General features: G+C 42.3%; 1 protein-coding gene across 1 annotated transcript in view; it reads left to right on the top strand.

The window, feature by feature from the left end:
* FBXW8 (F-box and WD repeat domain containing 8) overlaps window positions 1-20,081 on the top strand; it is a gene marked incomplete at its 5' end in the record, with an annotated part of 74,621 nt that overhangs the window by 33,872 nt on the left and 20,668 nt on the right. The window contains 2 exons of the mRNA XM_008048767.1: window positions 3,377-3,573; window positions 7,048-7,254. Of these exons, the coding sequence (XP_008046958.1) occupies window positions 3,377-3,573; window positions 7,048-7,254 (404 nt within the window). The remainder of the gene's footprint in view (window positions 1-3,376; window positions 3,574-7,047; window positions 7,255-20,081) is intronic.

The following is a 20,081-nucleotide window of genomic DNA, read 5'->3' as shown; positions in this document are numbered from 1 at the left end:
AAAAAAAAAAGAACAAACATATATTCAGTTATCCCAAATATTCAAACCAAAAGAAAAAAGGCAAAAAAAAAAAAAAAAAAGAGCAAAGAACAGATGGGATAAGTAGAAAACAAACAACAAAATGGTAGGTTAAACCCAGACTTATCAATAATCACATTAAATATAAGTAATCTAAACACCGCAATTAAAAGCAAGACCAGCTGGTCACAGTGGTTGATGTCTGTAATCCTGGCATCTTGGGAGGTTGAGGCACTTTGAGAGCATTACTTGAGGCCAGGAGTTCAAAACCAACCTGGGCAACATAGCAAGACCCTGTCTCTGAAAAAAATTGAAAAATTAGGCAGGCCTGGTGGTGCATGTCTGTAGTTGTATCTGCTCTGGGGGCTAAGACAGGAGGATTGCTTGAATGCCAGACATTCAAGGCTATAGTAAGCTGTGATTGTAATACTGCACATTAGCTTGGGCAGCAGAGGGAAACACTGTCTCTAAAGAAAAAAAGAAAAGCAAGACCAGCTGTATGTTGTCTACAAAAAACCTACTTTAAATATACAAAGTCACAAGGCAAAGTGAAAAGATGGAAAAAGGTCTGCATGCTAAAAACACTAATCAAAAGAAGGCTGGAGTGCACTGTGTCACTATCAGACAAAGTGAATTCCAGAACAAAGATTATAATAACCAGGAATACAGAGGGACACTGATTATGATAAAGGATCAATACTGTGTCAGGAGGACATAGCAGTTCTAAATGTTTATGCACCTGAAAGTGATGTTGAAGGACCATACACGTGATACCGGCACCATTGACAAGTGAGTATCTGGTCATGTGAGACACTTTATAATTGCAGTAGAGGAAACTGAAAAAGGTGATGACACAATAGGTATTTAGAAGAGAAAGACATTAAATTGATGGAGACCTAGAATATTTTTTTTCCAAAAATCCTTCTTAGGCTAGCTCTGTGTAACCCAACCTTGTGATGAAGGGTGTTTTATTGTTCTATTGGAAAAATGGTGCCAGCAAAACCAATACTTGATTAATAATGAAAAATGTGTTTATAGATACACTCCATGTGTGCTTAGAGTGAGCTGTGGTTGAATAGCTTCCACGCTTGGCAGCACACAGGATGAGTTTGGTACTCACCAAGCTCACAGTTATTTTATGCACTTGCAGTTGCAGCCGCTCATCCTGCACTTTTCTCATCACATACCAAGTGACTTTGGACCAAGTTGTTTAACCACTCGGTGCTGCTGTTTCATCTCTTCTGTGAGAGGAGTGCAATGATGTTCCTCCCAGGATGGAAGTGTCCTCCTCAGGAAACAAGTGAAAGTGTCTGAATGTGGAAAGGTTCTGTGTAATAGCAGCTTTTACTTCTCTTTACTTTTGTTGTGATGTCTCAAAATGGATGCAAACAAATGCAAGAGGCCTGGGTGAAGACCTTGGGATGGGAGAACCTAGCTCCTATTTAATGTGTAGAACCACTGGCATTTTCTGCAGCATATTTTTCTCTTCTGAGTCAAAATGGAAAGAATTTGCTAAAATATTTGCCAGGGGAATGTGTGTAGAGCCTTTTGTGATCTGCTTATCCCCAACGTTTATCATAATTCTTAGAAGAGTACCTTGTGTTTTAGATTTGAAGCAACATTTAACTTGAAGAAGGTGCTGCTTTGGTTTGTAATCACTTAGCCTACTGACAGTTTGAAAGTCTTGCGATGCAGCCCGAATATATTATTTTGTTACAATTCTCTATATTTAATGCTGAGTGATACTATATAGTAGATCCTAAATTCAAAGCATTTGCAGTTTAAAGACAAAGTAGAAGACAAGAAGAAAGAAAGATAAGAAGATGAATTGCAAAGAAAAGAAAGTGAAAAGCTTTGTCTGTTCTAGGTAATAGGAAGTTATAGGAAATAGAACTGGATTTATGGATAAGTAATAGAGAAGAAATTAGCACTGGTAGATTAAATATGCTTTGTAACATGGCAGGTACTGTAGATACAGAAAAATACAAGGTAAAAACCAGTGGCTGGTAGTCAGCATTTTGTGTGAGTCGTCTACTGTCTTGTGCCCACACAGCCCTGTAAAGTAGGTAATGTCTTTGGCCTTACACATGAGGAACCAGGCTTACAGGTGTGAAGTAATTCCCCTGAGATCTTCAAATGGCAAGAAGTGCAGCTGGATTTGAACTCAAATAGCCACAGACTGTGTTATCTCCACACAATTATGGAACGGGGCATTATCCAAACTAATGCAGAAAATAATTATTTTCTTGGGTAAATTTTTGAGAGGAAAAAAGTAGCTTAGTGGATGGGAATGATTAAAAAAAAGACATCATTGAGTGGGCATGGTGGCTCATGTCTATAATCCCAACATTTTGGGAGACAGAGGTGGGAGGGATCACTTGAGCCCAAATGTTGGAGACCATCCTAGGCAACATAGCAAGAGAATCTGTCTCTACAAAAAATCAAAAAATTAGCTGAAAAGCTACTTGGGAGGATGAAACAGGAGAATCACTTGAGCCCAGGAGTTGGAGGCTACAATGACCCATGATATGCTGCTGCACTCCAGCCTGGGTGAAAGACTGAGACCCCAACTCAAAAATAAATAAATAAATAACAAGAAAAGAAAGAAATTATTGGTGAGGAAAGAAGAATCAATGGCATTCCAAATACAGAAAAGTTTATACTTCTGGTAGAACAGCGTAAGCTCTTGTAGACTACTGCTTCTCAAACTTGACAGTGACAGTTTGCATTTCTACCTGGCGATGCTAATACTGTTGATCCAGGGACCAGCTTGGAGATCACTGTTGTGGGCAATTCAAGAAAGTTGGTGACATGGCCAGTGTGTGTTAGAGGCATTGATCTGGGTAGCAGTATCCAAAGTACTGAGGAGAAGGATATGTAGTGAACTCAGCACTTTTGACAAACATGGGATATTGAGGCTCATGCTTTAGAGCTGTGCAGAATAAAACATCGCTGCTAACAGAGTCCATAAAGGAGAGATGATGAGGAAGGATGTAAAATACACATTGTGCACCCCTAATCCCCAAATCCCATATCCAAAATGTTTCAAAATTCAATACTTTTTGAGCACTAACAGGATGCCACAAGTGAAAAATTTTACACCTGACCTCATGTGATGACTCACAGTCAAAATGCAGTTAAAACTTTGCTTCATGCACTAAATTACTTAAAATAAAATGACCTTCAGTCTATGTTTATCAGGTATATATGAAACATAGATGACTTTCATATATAGACTTGAGTCTCATTCCCAAGGTATCTCATTTTAAAATTGTCTTTATGTCACATGATTGTTTTTTGTAACTGTTCATGTTAAGTAAATTAAAAATGGTTACTTGCATTGCTTTTTCTTGCTTAGGGTTTCTTAATATTTGGAATCTAAGGACTGGAAAGTATCCTGTTCATCGTTTTGAGCACGATGCAAGAATACAGGCACTAGCCCTCAGCCAGGAGGATGCAACCGTTGCCACAGCTTCTGCTTTTGATGTCGTAATGTTGTACTCCAATGATGAGGGAGACCAGCAGATAGTTGCAGAATTTGAAGTTCAGAAACTGGTGAGCGTTTTGGTCTGGTCATTTTATTTTCTGTTCTTAGGATCTCTGGGTCTAATGCAAGCAAATACCAAAAATGTTCGCAGCTCCTATTCCCTCAGAGCTTCTGTAGGTCTTACATCCATTAACTACAGCCTTAAAAATAGATGGGATTATTTTCCCTACTTGCCAAGAAGACGGTAGAGGCTTAGAGCAGTGAACTGATGTGCCTGAAGCCTTGTGGCTGAGAAGTTGTGATTTAAATCTGGGGGCTGACTTCAGAGCCAGAGCTACTTGTCATGGTGGTTCCACAGCCTTCTTCAGACTGACATGGTAGACTACCACCCCTGGAAATCTAGGATCAGTTTGTGGCCTTCTAGATATATAAGTGAGAATGAGTTCAGTGGTGTTAATCTCAGCCCATGTGGGATGGAGATTTCTTTCCTGTACTTTCTTTATCTCAAGATTGTCTCACCTGAATTAAAAGTAACTCCTGAGTGAAAATAGGCTTAAGTCAGTGTTAATCGGGTGACCGTGATCGAGGATGTCTTGTGTGAAGCTGAGCCAGCCTTGAGAATTCTTTACATTGAGCTCATTTTTTAGTTCAGTTGTATGTGAGCATCTATGTTTATGTGGCACTAAGGAGGAAGTACTCAAGTCTGTTGATGCCGAGTTTGGATTTAATTTAAACAAACTTGGTTTTGGCACTGGTGAAAGAATGAATAGAAACCCAACATTGAGTGATGAGTTGATGGCCCAACTTGGAATCTCTCCTATTCTCCTCTTTTTCCTCCCTTGTGGAAATCTTCTTAGACTAGAATAATTTACAGAGCCATGGCATTACCCCCATGAACCTCTGCACTTTGGAGGCATTCTGAAGTAGTTTATAGCCCCTAGCAAATAGCACAGCCACTGTCATTCTGAGCCTCTTGGTCTGTTAGGAGTTCAACATTAAGATGAAGTTAAGGCTGGGCTCAGTGGCTCAGCCTGTAATCCCAGCACTTTGGGAGACTGAGGTGAGTGGATTGCCTGAGCCCACGAGTTCAAGACCAGCCAGGGCAACTTGGTGAGACCTCGTCTCTACACTAATTTAAAAAAATTAACCAGGTAGCCAGGTAGTAATTCTGGCTACTTGGAAGGCTGAGGCGGAAGGATCACCTGAGCCCAGCAGGTCAGTGCCGGGGTGGCCGTGAGTGTGCCACTGCACTCCAACCTGGGCAACGGAGTAAGATGCCAACTCAAAAATAAAAAAGAAGAAGAAGAAGTTAAAGGGCTAGACTGAGGCTGTCAGTTTCAGGAAAATAAGAATGACTTTTGGGAGCAAGAGGGAGCAAGCAGCCATTTCTCGAGGCATGTTTTATAACACTTTTTATGAATTATCTCTCACCTTGCGTGAGGGGTTGCCACTGACCACACTGAGTATCCCTGGAAAAGGCACCACCTGGCCTGCAGAGCTGGCTATTCTTGTCTTGCTCATATTTGCTCCCTGAGTAGCAACGGCGATATTCTCAGGTTTGTGACTTAGCCGAGAGTGGCTGTCCTTTGTGATGGGCCCGAGACTGGGAATGTGGGACCCAGGATTAGCAGAGTCACCCAGATGTAGACACACTCTCAAGCTCCTCTGGGCAGTCTTCAGGAGTCAGGCATTTGAACTTGCTTGGCATATTGTCAGGGCAGTGCTATCTTTTCTCATTGTCAGTTTTCATAATTACACAGTGTGACTCACCTTTTGCATTTGTGCTCTCTTGATTTACTCAAGGAGGTGGAAACCTGATGTAACCTGCACCAGGAGAGATGTGCCACTTGTAGATATTCCCGTGCAAATGAGAAAAAGTGCTGGCAATGATGCACTCAGGAGTACTGTGGGGTATAAAAAATGCTTGTTTATTTATTTTATTTTATTCTTTTTTATTTTTATTTTTTTTTGAGTTGGAGTCTCACTCTGTCACCCAGACTGGAGTGCAGTGGCCACTCCCCGCCACTGCAGCCTCAACCTGCTGGGTTCCGGCGATCCTTCCGCCTCAGTCTTCCGAGTAGCCGGAACTACAGGCGCGCACTACCACACCCGGCTAATTTTTTTGATTTATTGTAGAGATGAGATCTCGCCAAGTTGCCCGAACCCACGGGCTCAGGCAGTCCACTCACCTCAGCCTCCCAAAGCGCAGGATTACAGGCTGAGCCACCGAGCCCAGCTAAAAAAATGCTTGTTTATAGTGGCCTTCCTACCCTTAAGTGGCTTCATGGACCCGCTGTGACATCACTGCACGATACTGAAACCAGGAGAGAGGGTATAACTCAGATATTTTTGACTTTTGGGCCACACATTTTTGGTATTTGCACAAATGTTCAAATATACTTTTTGCTAACGGAGCAAATTTTATCTATTCACTTTCTTATTTTTAAAAAAAAAACGTTTTATTTAAAAAATTTATTTATTTTGTTTTCAATTTTTGTGGAGACAGAGTCTCACTTTGTTGCCCATGTTGGTCTTGAACTCCTGACTTCAAGTAATCCTCCTGTGTTGGCCTCCTAAAGTATTGGGATTACAAGTGTGAACCACCGTGTCTGGCCCTTACTTTTATTTTTTGAATTCCTATTATGTCCTCATGGTGCAGAATTAAAAAGACATGTAAGATCTTTTCCCACGTAAGTGGAAAATCTCCCTTCCACCCCATCCCACAACCCACTTCCCGCCTTGAAGGCAGGCATTGTTAGAGTATTTCTGCAGGTACATTGTGCATTGTGTACTTCCTCTGCCCCCACCTTGTACACATGTCAGCACATGGGAATCCTGTTACTCATCTTGCTTCCTGCCTTTCCCCAAAACTCTTTTTTGGAGATTATTCCATTTGTACCAGTTTATAAAGATTGTCTTCATGTTTCCTTCTATGACTGCATGGTATTCCAGTGTATAGATGCACTGTAAATTATTTAATTAATCCTTTAGTAGTAGCTGGTTAGGTTTTTCCAGTTTTTAGCTATGACAGAATGGTACTACAGTGAATAACCTTGTACACAATCATTTTGCATTTGTATAAGTTTATTTGTAAGTAACTTCCTAGAAGGGCATGTGCTGGGTCAGAGTGCATGTGTGTTTGGCATTTTGATAAGAGTTACAAAATTTCCCTTGATAGAAGTTGGACGAGATAATGTTCCCACCAACATTGAGTGGGATATACAAGCATGGTTGTCCCCCCTTCACTTCCAGTTCAGTGTGTTATCAGACTTCTTCATCTTCACCAGATGATAGGTGAAAAAAATCACATCTCAATGAATTCCTACTGTGTATTTCTCTTTTTAGGAGTGTCTTGTGTTTCTCTTATGCTGAGCATCTTTTCATTTGTGTAAGAGCTGCTTGTGTTTCATGTCCTGTGAGCACTCCTTTTGCCTGTCTTTTTCTGTTGAATTGCTGGTCTTCTCATCGAAAAGGAGGAATTGCATAGTTTTGACCAAGTCAGGATGAATTTGTAGGACTAAACAACTCTTATCTTTTAACAGGTTGACTACCTTGAAATAGTTCCAGACACTGGAAGGTACCCTGTGGCAGTAGCCACTGCTGGGGATCTGGTGTACCTGCTCAAAGCTGAAGACTCTGCCAGAACCCTCCACTATGTCTACGGCCAGCCTGTCACGTGTCTAGATGTCTCAGCCAACCAGGTGGCTTTTGGTGTAAAGAGTCTGGGATGGGTGTACGAAGGAAACAAGGTACACAGACACCAAGATACACAGTTAGCAAAAAAGAACATAGGTTTATTTCTTAGAAGGCAATTGAAAACTTAAAGCTCTCTAATATTATTTTTTTTCAGATATATTAGGGCAGTATATCAGCATGGTAAAAAATCCAAACACCTCAAAATGATAGAAAATGAAAAGTAATTGTTTTTTTCTCCTCCCTTTTCCCAACCTCACTACACAGAAGAAACTGAACAGTTTTTAAGTGTCTATCTAGAAACTCTGAACACATATACAGGTTCATTTGTACACTAGAAACATTTTCTTGTAGAAATGGAGTTATAGTATACATACTGTCCTGTACCCAGTGTTTTTACTTGGTAAAAGTAAACTGTATGTCAGCATTGACCAGGTGCACTCCCCAGCCTCCAACAGGTACTTACAGCCCTAGCCTGGTTAGCCCTCCCCTCACTGGTGGGCCTTTAGGTGGCTTGTAGGCACTGCTAAAGTGCATATTGCAACTTTCACAAGTCCTTTTGTAGTACGTCTCTAGGATATTCCCTTGAGGGTTTGATAGACATTCCAAATTGCCCTCTAAGAAGGTGCATCAGAATTTGTGTTCTCACCCTGGTGCAGGGATGTGCCTTCTGATGCTTTTTGAGTCTGAAGCAGGGAGACAGGTTTTTAATGGACATTCTTTGATGACTAAGTGCCCTCCCTAGCATCTTACTATCCTGACTATAGGCCATGTACTTAGTATAAAGCTGATTTATGGAACCCTCTTTCTCTGCCAGTGGGATCAGGGCGAGAGAGATGATGGTTTTACTCTGTTTTGTGTTTCTTTCCATTTGCCTGCTTCTGACCCTGTTGGCAGTTGGTGGGATTACCAGGGATGAACATCTCTGAGTTAGTGGGCCCTGTGTGACCTTAGGCAGGTATCTTAACCTGCTTAATGCCTCAGTTTCCTTATTTGTAAGATGGAGTTCCTAATAGTACCTACTTCACAGAGTGTGGGATTAAATGAAAATAAGTGTGTAAAGCTTGATGCATAGTGCCTGGCACATGAGAGTTAATACCACTGTGTGCTTCATGTTATTTCTCCCACTCGTAGTTCAATTTCAACCTCTGGTGGTACCGATTTGTATATCTTATTTTCCCCATGTATTTGACCCGTAAGGTCAAATCTCAGTATGTAGGTGTCACTGGCTTTGCAACCTAATAAGTGGTCAAGAATTGAAGCATTCTGGATTCCTATGATACATTCTTTATCCAGGAAGGCTTATCGAGCAGTGGAAAACATGTGTGGCATGCTGACATCTCCCTGAGAGAAGGTGCTCCCTTTGTGCTCGAGTCAGCCCATTTTGTGGAGCATATCCATTGTGTCTTAGCTGGAAAGTCTGTCATAATAAAACTCCTGAGTTTTGTCTTCCCAGGAAGTGGAGAAAGAGGCAGGTATTGGTTTCCTAAGGCAGTTTCCTTTCTTGAGCTCTGAAATAACTTTTTTTTCCAATCCCTGGTGAGCTCATTTGTTGAGAGAGGAGAGACTGTTTGCTTTCTAATTTTTCATCTGGTATGCTTTCAAGTTTTAACTTTATTTTTAGAGCTTTCAGTTTAGTGAGGTGATAGTTATATTCAGTACTAGTCTGGTTTAAATTTTTCATATTTTTCAAAATTTTTTATCTGTCAGGTCCTCTTTCTCTTTGACTTAATCTGAATGGATTTATTCCTGTAGTGATACAGTTGTTGTGGATGTGTTTGAGAAACAAGTTAAAAGGATAGTTCAGCACAAAATTAGACTGGGAGAATCCTGTAGATACAGCCTTGTAAGTGGGCTTTTTATTATTATTATTATTTTGGTGGATTCTTCTCAAAATTTTCAACCCAACTAAAACCATTAATTATAAGAATCAGCTGATTAATGCATTAATTATATGAAAATTTTTGTTTAAAACTGTGTAGTCCTTTAAATGACTTGTGACCTGGCATTTGTGATTAGTGTTTTAAAATTAGGAGTGCAAATAAATTTGCTACAAGAATGTTTCGAAATGTCTTTGAAAGCCGACAGTAGCATCTAGTCATTCAAATATTTTGTGAGCACAGTCCAACCCTCCAAACAGTTGTGTGGGTGAATGGCTGGTTGTTGGTAATGCTGGTAATAACTTTGCATTGAGATGTTTCTCCAACACAAATGCCACCCCCTCAAAAGTCAGATGCATGCCATGCTTCATCTGTGTCGCTTTCCTTTTTTTTGCAGAGGTAAAACTTTCCATTTGATAATGCTTAAAGGATTTTTTGCTTCCTCAGAAAAATCTGCATTCTTTAAGAAACGTAATTGCTGTGTAACATTTCTGTGTGAGTTAAGCCATGTCATAGGTGGCTCCGTGAGATTTTAGTATCATCCTGCTGTGCCATAATATGATGTCATAATTCCCAAATAGTCTCATGTGCGAGGCTCATTGTCACTTTGCTCATGAATAAAGTGTTTTGGCCATACATGTGCTTTAGCCCGGTGGCAGCGTGTGTCCCAGCATGTTTTAATAGGTTAGTATGAGGCTGTTAGCCACGGAGTTTGCCTGAAGCTGTAATACACAGTAGAGCTTGTGTCTATGCCTCTGGCCTGTATATCCAGGATTTAGATGAAGGGTTGATGAGACCAGAGAGTTTGGTTTATCTTTGTTTTTACCTGATATGGAACTGGGGCTCAGCTATAGTCCATTATTGATTAACTGTGATAAAAATAGACAGTGGAGTGAAAATGTTGAAATCCAGTTTTAGCCAGGAATTTAAATCTCCCCAACCTATTGAAGTATTCCAGAGGTGTTATTTTTTGTTTAGTTGAAGAATATACTTGCACCATATAATGACCGCAGTAGCAATTTATGGGCACCTCAGCTGCACAAGCCTTAAGTAATAGTGGCTCAAATTCATCCATTCATATATCTAGCTTGCCCGATCATTGCTTGTTCATCACAAATTGTTCATGAGCACTGTTGTACTCCTGGCAGCAGCATGTTAAAGCAGCATTACACGCAGATTTCAGCAAACTGGTGCTTGTCAAGTAGCCTAGCTCTGTTAATAAATAGTTTTTTAAGGAGATAAAACCAAGTAATTTAGCAAAAGCTTGTCCATTTAATCTTTTTAGAAAGGCTTGTAAATATGGCTGGCTGATCAGTCCTCTCAGTTTGGGTAGAAGGATCAGAGAGAGTTGCGGTTCTGGAACATCATGGTTTGCCTGTGGTCTAGGAGCTCCCAGACTTGAATTTCAGAGATCAGAGTTAGGAGCTACATTTGCATTTGCCAGCCTTTTTTTCTGGGGGGGGGCATGTAGTCATAGAAAGAATGGTTATTACCTATTTTCATCCTTTTTTAGAATATCGGATTTTTAACATCTTTTAAAAAGTTTTTTGGCTAAGAAATGCAACACCTGATTCAGAAATCAAAATTAGAAAGGGTGGACAATGGGAAAACTCCCTCCCACTCTTTTCAGCCTGCCACCCAGTTTCTCTGTCTGGAGCCAAATCAGCATGGCCCAGAGTCTTGCATATCCTTCCAAAGGTAGTTTATGCACTTAAATCAAATTACCATACATACTTTCAATCCCCTATTTTTAAAAGTGTAAATAGCAGCCGGGCTCGGTGGCTCAGCCTGTAATCCCGTGCCTTTGGGAGGCTGAGGTGAGTTGATTGCCTGAGTCCGCGGGTTCGAGACCCGCCTGGGCAGCGAGACCTCATCTCTACAATAAATAAAAAAATCAGCTGGGTGTGATAGCGCATGCCTGTAATTCCGGCTACTTGGAAGGCAGAGGTGGAAGGATTGTCGGAGCCCAGCAGGTTGAGGCTGCGGTGACTGGGAGCAGCCACTGTACTGGGCGACTGAGTGAGACTCCAACTCAAAAAAAAAAAAAAAAAAAAGTATAAATAGTAAAATACTATATTATTGTTCGGCAACTTGCTTTTTTTTGCAACAAAATCTCTTGAGATCATTTCTGTGGTGCAGTAAAGAGCTTCCTGGTGTTTTGTTTTTGCTTTTTGCAGCTTTATAATATTGCACCTTGTGAATGTGCCTTAATTAATTCAACTAGCCCCCTATTGATGGATGTTAGATTGCACCCAGTCTTCTGCTATTGCGAACAACACTTGATTCACATGAAAGTATTTGTAGGATCAGTTCCTCCAAGTGGACTTGCTGGGTCCAAGGGATGTGTGCCCTCATCATTGTGACAGTCACTGCTCTCCAAGAAAGTTATCCCTTGGGCAGTGGTGGGCGGCAGGCATCCCACTCCTCTAACTGTTCCTTGACATGTTTCATTCAGCACTAAAATGAAGCCAGAAGAGACATACAGAGATCAGGTCCTGCTTCTCATTTTAATTATTTTACAGCTCTCTGCTTTCAGGATGAATGACTAGACCACACAGCTTTACCTAGAATCAGTCCAGTGAGACTGGCAGCCCTCTCAGGCCATTCTTATGGTGGGAGGAGCTGTAACTTACATTGATATGGGCCCCTCCTTGGCTTACTGTAGCCCATTTGAGGGAAAGGCCATACTTCTTTTAAGCTGACCTGCTTCTTTTCTCTTCTGGAGATGAGGGAGGTTGGACAGGGATCTTTGGGCTCCTGTCTGGGACTCACATTTGTAGATTCTTTGATTAAGTGATTAGGCCGTTTAACATTTTCTGTTACCAGTGGAGTCATGTTGAGCTGATCTACCATTGGAGGATGCTGAGTCCCTGCCATGCTTGTTGCTGGCAGAAATGATGGGATGGAAAATGTTTGTATCTCTTCATCAGTGCCTATGTCTTGCTGGGTGAGTGGTGAGAAGGACTGCTCAAGGTCTTTTGCTCTTAGACAAAAATGAATTCTTAAGTTCTGATATTGCATTCTTAGGTTCTCAGATTTCAGTGGCTTTACATGGCCTCAAAGGTAGCCATTGCCAAGTGACATAGGATCGTAACGGAAAACAAGTGTAAAAGTCATGACTCCGGCCTCATCTCTTCTCCAGCTGCATTGTAAGAATCAGTATGAACTCTGTTAATGTAGCCCTTTGTGCCCAAACAGCCTTTTAGAATGTGTTATATTTCATAGTTCTTGAATCTGTCAAAAATACTAACATCTATGAAAACATATTTATGATGCCATATCATCTTTATTAATTATTTTGCTGCCTAAATTAAGTTTTGCTCTCAGAGATGGAGGGTTAGAAGATAGAATTGCCTCATGTAAGAGCATTCTGTTGACGATGAGTCTTATGCCTCATAAAGGAAGAGCAAGATACACTTAGGGCTCTTAGCATCTTTCTATGTATTTGGACATATTTCCTAATTTAGTTCTGAAGTACTTGGCATTTGATGGCAGATTGTATTAAGCAGCACACGGCCTGCATCCTAATCAGTGAGATGTGAGTGAAGTAATCCAGGAGGCTGGAATGTGTTTGACAAGGATGCTTGCTTGGCGCTGCCGCCTCAGCTTACATCACGCTGGAAAATAATTGCTAACGTCTCTTATGATAATTATTCCCAATACACAGACGTGAAGAGACTCTGGACTGGTTGCCTGCACTCATCATGAGTTGAAATATCTGTCTGGGTGAGCCTTTGGAATCAGAATCGTGGTACTCATAGACTGTCACGTTCTTCCATACCTGCACCAGCATAAGGCATCCCTCTTTTGTTCAAGACTCCATCCAGAGGAGAACAAAAACTTGGTATTTTATAAGCAGGAGGAATAATTTAAAGTTGAAAGTTCACAAAGTAAATGTCTAATTTAGTTTTCATTTTTCACCTGTGCAATTTTTAATTTTTATACTTTATTCTTGGAGAAGTGTGGAAAATAACTCTTGGAGATCCGTTTTCTGGGTTATTGAGTGATACTGACTACTAAGAGGATCCATTGTTGATGTTTAGTTTTCTGTCATTGTTAATGAATATTATTGAACACATGCTGCATACTCAGTGTCTGATTAGCACTGGAAACATAGAGCTGAGCTGAACATGACATCTGCCTCGGGGGTTACAGCCTTGTGGTCCTTAATGATGGTTTAGTCATACAAAGGTAGCATGTTGAGATGATGTCAGGTTATAAGAAGGCCTTCACAACTGGTAAATTCCAGACTGATGAAAATGACATAGATAAACAGATGAGGAATAAATATGTTTTGCACATGTTTTAATAATAAGAGGATATCAATAGTTGGTATAATTGACAATATATGATTAATAATAATACTACACGAGCTCCTCCTCACTTGTGAAAACCTTAAAGCACCGCCCCAGAGCTCTAGGGTTTCTCAAAACAGAGCAAGAAAACTCTCACTTAGAGACCTTTGAGAATTTGACCATCTCTGATATTCTGTACAACCAAAATGGGCTACTCTGTGAAAAGTATTTTTTGGATGTTGTGTTCTTATGCAAGCTATGATCTTTATGATCCCTAGTGATCCTGGAAGGGAGTGGTCAAGTTATAGAGTGTAAATACAGGGAAGAGATGCTTTCAGCCACAGTGAAGGCAGTGGTCAGGTCACCTCTGGGGCCAAGCAAGGGTCTTGGAGTCAGATTAACCTTAGGCAAATTCCTCACCTTGGTTTCCCAGTTGGAGACTGGGGCTAATACCTGGAAAAGGTAGGTAACGTGCTCCGAGTTTGTTAGGTTCCTCTCTCACCTCCCATCCCCAGCAGCTTCAGGGTCAGGCTGGATGGAGTTCATCAGGCAAAGCCTGGGCAAGGCAGTCCAGTCTGAGGCTGTGAGCAGGAGGAAGGGAGTTTCTGTGGGCTGGAAGCAGCATGGGGTGGTGTAGGACCCCATTGGCTGCTGGGAGCCATGCTATACCATACCTGTAGTGGTCTCAGTCTGTACTTCTTCACGGGATTCATTTTCCCAAGAATTGTTTTGAAAGAATGCATTTAGAATAGAAAGAGACAGGTCACCGTGGCTTCCGTGCAGAACTAATGTGTAATAAGTTAACGTGAATGCTGAGTCACTTTGTGTAAGAGCCTTTGGGTTGCAGAGCCCTATTGGAGAAGGCTGGCACCAAGTCTTAAATGTCTTTTGTCTTTACTCACACTTGCATAGTTCTTGTATGCCAGTGAGCACTTGTATCATTTTCTAATGTTTAAAGAAATTATTCAGTATTCTTGAGGCTCTGAGCAAGTTAACAGAACCATTTACATTGAAGTATATGATGCTCACTGCCTTTCTTCTCTTTTGACTTTTGAGTTAAGCTTAGACTTTAATTTAGGACCTCATTTTTCTTCTTTGATCTATGTGGAATTTCTGTCCCAGGTACCCATGGTAGAGAGATCTTGGAGTCAATTACTGCATTTATTCACCTTCACAAATTGGTAGTGCTTTGGTTTGTTTGTGCCAGGTAGCCCTTGTAGTAAACACTTTCCTGGGCAGCAGATAGGTTTGTTACTGTTAAAAAGCAGCTTATTTTTCAGTTAATGGTGGTCTAAGGGAGGCCTGTTGGACATGTTTGCCTTTGCTCCCGAAGTAAAGACCGGGATTTCTAGAGGCGGCTGTGTGCTTTCCATGTGTGTCTTGAGAATGGAGCCTCACAGAGAGGAGCAGTAGGGCACATGGAAAATGGTCTGTGGGAGTTTGAATTTTAGAATATTTAAAGCATTTTACTATTTCTAAACACACATACAAGTTTAAGCTAGACTAACAAAATATTACAGAGAATTTTCACTTTTTTTTTTAAAGAAAGCGGGATGTATTGAGAGGACAGAAAAGCTCCTACTGTGGGAAGGGACCCAAAGGGGTTGCCCCGAGAACATTCACTTTTTATTCACTACTGGGATGCATATGATTTATTAATTTTCCCAGCACGTCAGTCTTCCATAAGGCACTGTGTTAGAGAGTGGGGTTATAATTAACTTATCAATTATTGAGTTGCAGGCGAGTCCTTCTAATGTGAAGTCCTCCTAATGTGAAGCATTCCCTCAGTGTGTTATTAATTTACAGGGTAAATCCCCTTTGTTGGTAGGCAGAGGAAAACTCCTGCTCAGCCCACATTTGAGCAATCACATTCTAAACTAAGGGGTTTGGAGGAGTGCTAGGGCTTACAGTGCCTGAAAATGAGGACGCGGCCTTGCATAGGCAGCCGCTGTCCGGGCTGGCTTCCAGCCTTGCTTTCCTCTCCTGCTCAAGAACTGTGACATGGGACTGTTGACTGGCCCTGAACTGAGTTCTACCCCCAGACTTCTTTGGATCTCTGCAGTTTAGGGCACCTGTTCCGGTACCTACTTCGTGGGTGCCTTCTTTATGCTGTGCAGTTTTCTTGGGTTGGGAACGCTTATCTTATGTTCACAGTGAGTTTTAAAATGTATGTGGAATAAGAATGAAAATAATGTCTCCTCAAGTTCATTCCCCTCTCACATGCCCCGGCCCATGCCCCACCTTTGCACCCAGGTGACACCTCTCTGCCTGCCAGCACCCCTCCTCAAGGTCCATGTCATGTTTTACACTGCATGGCAAGGACTGTGGGGAAGGCCCAGGCATCCGCCTTCAGCCTGGCCTTCTAGACTCTGGGGAGGTGGGCCCCATCCTGGCTCTCAGCTTCCCAGTTCCATGCCTCCAGAGCAAACTCCTTGCTCCAGCCAGGCCTCTAGCCAGGGTAGCCAGCTGGGTAGCCAGGGTAGCCAGTGACCAGAAACTGGCACTAGCATTTCCTCTTCTGTTTCACCATGTCCTTTTGGGAAAGGTCCATTCAGAGTCCTGCTTAGCAGAAGAAGCCCTACCAACTGTCTGGCTGTCACTGAACATCAGATCTCTGGCCTCCAGCTCTTATAGTAAATGGGGTCTACATCTCATAATTTCTTTTTTTTGAGTTGGAGTCTCACTCTGTCACCCAAGGAGGGCAGTGGCATACCTCTCAGCCACTGCAGCCTCAACCTGCTGGACTCCAGTGATCCTTCCACCTCAACCTTCCAAGTTGCCAGAACTACAGGTGCACGCTACCACACCCAGCTAAGTTTTGATTTATTGTAGAGATGAGGTCTCGCCAAGTTGCCCGGGCTGGTCTCTAACCCGTGGGCTTAGCCAATCCACTCACCTCAGCCTCCCAAAGTGCTGGGATTACAGACTGAGCCACTGAGCCAAGCCTACATCTCACGTTTTCATACTCTTACTGCCCAGCACTATTGCTTACCCAGATCAGCAGCATTTGGGATGCAGGAAGTGAGCATTTATAGCTGAGTATCACCCCTTTAATGGCTAAAATTATTTGTTTGGGCTGAGTGTGTTGGCTCACATCTGTAACCTCAGCACTTGAGGAGGCCAGTATGTGAGAATCACTTGAGGCTAGAAGTTTGAGACTAGCCTGGGCACCATAGAGTGAACTCATCTCTACAAAAAAATTTAAATATTAGCTGGGTGTGGTGGCATGTACCTGTTGTCTCAGCTACTAGAGAGGGTGAGGTGGGAAGATCACCTGAGCCTAGGAGCTTGAGGCAGCTGTGAGTTATGATCGTGCCATTGCATTCTATCACTGGGTGATAGAGTGATACCATCTCTAAATAGAATTTAAAAATAAAAATAAAATTGTTGCTGTGAAAGGCATTATAGGTATAGTGCAGAGGTCCCCACATGCCAGCAGAGAGCATCACAATCTGGCAAGCCTGACTAAAATACTGATGGATTGCTGGCCCCACCCTCAGAGCTTCTGATTCAGTGAGTCTGGGGCGGGACCTGGGAATTTGCATGTCTAAGGAGTACCAGTGCTGCTGAGGCTGCTTGTCCTGTGACCACACTTTGAGCACCCTGGAGTAGAAGTTTGAAGAGCATGAGCTTGAAGCCCACCCGCCTGAGTTTGAATGCTGGTTCCAAAACCTTTCATCTGACCAAGAGCTTTGACCTCTCTACAGCTCCGTTTTCTCATTTGTAAAGTGAGTAAAATTATGGTACCCACCTTGTAGAATTGTGGGGATCAGGTGAGATACTATATTGTAGCAGTGTTTTGCACATAAGAGACCACTATAAATATCAGCCATTATTAATAACCATTTTTGACAGAAATCAGGAAAGCCATTGGGATATGGTAGCAAGCTGACATAGGAATGAGATAAGCTGGGCTCTACCTGGTGCTGTCTCAGCTACTCTTGTTCCTCCAATTCAGAGCAAGCTATTTCAAATTATTTAAACCTCAGTTTCTTTTTTTTTTGAGTTGGAGTCTCACTCTGTCGCCCAGACTGGAGTTCAGTGGCCGCTCCCTGCCACCACAGCCTCAACCTGCTGGGCTCCAGTGATCCTTCAGCCTCAGCCTTCCAGTAGGTGGAACTACAGGCGCACGCTACCACGCCCAGCTAGTTTTTGATTTATTGTAGAGTTGAGGTCTTGCCAAGTTGCCCGGGCGAGTCCCGAACCCGCGGGCTCAGGCCATCCCCTCACCTCAGCCTCCCCAAGGCTTGGGATTACAGGCTGAGCCACCGAGCCCGGCTAAACCTCAGTTTCTTGACGCATAACATGTAGGCAGTAGTATTTGTCTTGTCTTCCTCTTGGTGGTGTGAGATTCAAATGGAATGATATTTCCAAAGAATTTGTGAGAAAGGCATGCCCTGGATGTTATGAAGAGCTCATATGTGCCGTTCATGTATGTGTAAAACGCTGCTAGGCACATGTTTCTGCTGATGCTGTGTCCATGTAGTGTAAGCAGAAGTGGCTATGCCTCGGGGGGCATGGGAAACCCCTGGGTGGACCAGCTACCCTCCACCAAAGGCCCTGATTACTCACTGTGATTGCCCAGTCTCTCCTGTGGCTGTAGTTTATTTCTGTGATCTGATTTTTAGCAACATTCTGCCTGCCTGCCCTCTTCTAAGCCTTTGTCCTGGCTATGGCTAACTTGAAGCCAGACTAGAAGTTGCCAGGCTAGTCAAAAGAAAATTGATAACCACACTAAAGTAGCATCCTGAATTTCATGTACAATGCTAATTAAGCCTGTAGGCTTACAGAGAGTCCCTTGTACATTATGAAATCTCATTTGTAATCTTTGCATTTAAAAAATAATATTCAAGTTGCCTTGAGTTTTATAGAATTTATTTCATAGCTTGCAGCCTCATTTTTTACCCTATAAGATAGACTTAATAGTAACGTTCTCATGAGGACCGTCATTATTTACATGTGGTCAGTATGTATGTTGTGTTCTGAAATTGTCTGCCCTCTTTATTATGATAAGGCATGTTGGGAGCTTAAAAGGAGGATGAGAGGATTTTCAGCTTTTACTCACACATTTGCACGGTAATTGTCATCTCTTCATTGGATGAACTGCTCTGGCAGTGGATTGCCTGATCATTTTATGTAATCATTAACCAGTTCTTTGTGGTTACATCTCTTATCCTTAACGGAACCAAAGATGATCTAAAGGGATCCTTGAAGCAAAGCAGAAAGCCATGTTCTGCTCACTCCACAAAGTAGACCTGATCTTCCCTTATTATTCCCAGTATCTGTGGATGTGTTGAGAGGGGGAGGGGGGACCAGTTTGGATGATTTTGCCTGGATTGCTACCCGAGTGTATTCTGAAAAGGCTTAGGTCACAAAAGGTGTTGGTCTGGCCTTGCTCCGGTCCTTTGTAGACATCTGCCCACATCACAAAGCCTCCACGTTGGCTGAGCCTGCGGTGACTGGCACTGACTCCCCGGGAAGAGTCCAGTCCTGGAACAGTGGGGGTTGCAGGTGCATTGGCACGTGGCAGTGGGGAGCGCACACAGGCCTTGCCTACCCAGCGCCTGGCGGCACTCAGCAACACTGTCCCATCCCTGAAATATCTTGGCCTTGTGGGCTTGTCCCTCCAATTAAAACTTAAGCATGAAAGCAGCCCAGGCTGCATCTCCCTTTGTGCTGAATTGAAGCGTGGACTGTGCCAGAAGCATGTCATGGAAACTGTTAAGGGGTGCCACATTGCAGGGAGCAGTGCTGCTGTCGGGATCTGTGTCTTCAAGCTTTGCATCTCACCAGTGACTGCTGCTCAGTGCACCTGAGAGGCAAGTTTCTGTTTGCCAACAGAAAGTCACCTTTGGGACGGTGGTGAAAGTCATTTTCCACATGTTCACAGATATGGCCATGTTACCAAGCCTCATGCTATGACTTATCTCTGGCAAAGACTTACAAAATAGTCTCTCTGGCTGATTGTCAAAAATTACATCATATTGGAGTAAACTGCTTTTAAATCAGACATCCATTATTCATGTATATTAACTGCTTTTTTATTTTTTTATTGGCTGTTTTGTGTATGATTTACTCTTTTCTCACTAGCTCTCCTCCCTCCCCAATTGTCTATCCTTCCCATCCTTTAAAAAAAAAAGTCTTAGCTCATCTGTAAATTTTATAGAGGCTGTTTGCTTAGCTTTATTTGTGAACACCGATACACCGTTTTTTGTTGTTAAATTTCATATTGCTGTGGTAATATTTATGTTGGGTCAGAATAGCAACTCAGGTCATTTACGTGAGTAAATACTACCCAAAGACTTATAGGCCTTTTTCTATTTAAAAAAAAGGTATTTTTAAAAAATGAGCATGAATAGCCTTGTACTTCAAGGTCTGTACTGAATGAGAGTATACCTACCATTTAGGAAACAGCTAAATGCATTGAAGTTGGTGGACAGCAAATTGACATCATGTGTCTGTCTGTGTGTATGAAGCCTATTTTTACTGGAAGCCCATTGTAGTGTTTGCCTGTGAGGGTCTTGGTTTTTTGGTCTTGGCATTAGTGTAAATTCAAACACTGAACTTGTGAGGACAGATGTGTGATTACAGATTGCATTTTACACCCTGAGCTGAACCTGACAAATTCCCAGGCAGGCTCTCCTTACCAGTGGGGAGGGAGAGAGAGAGAGAGAGAGAGAGAGAGAGAGAGAGAGAGAGAGAGAGAGG

This window comes from Carlito syrichta, unplaced genomic scaffold (genome assembly GCF_000164805.1).
Source record: "Carlito syrichta isolate Samal-C Ts95f unplaced genomic scaffold, Tarsius_syrichta-2.0.1 Scaffold126612, whole genome shotgun sequence".
Taxonomy (NCBI): domain Eukaryota; kingdom Metazoa; phylum Chordata; class Mammalia; order Primates; family Tarsiidae; genus Carlito; species Carlito syrichta.
This window is presented reverse-complemented; position numbering and strand designations above follow the sequence as displayed.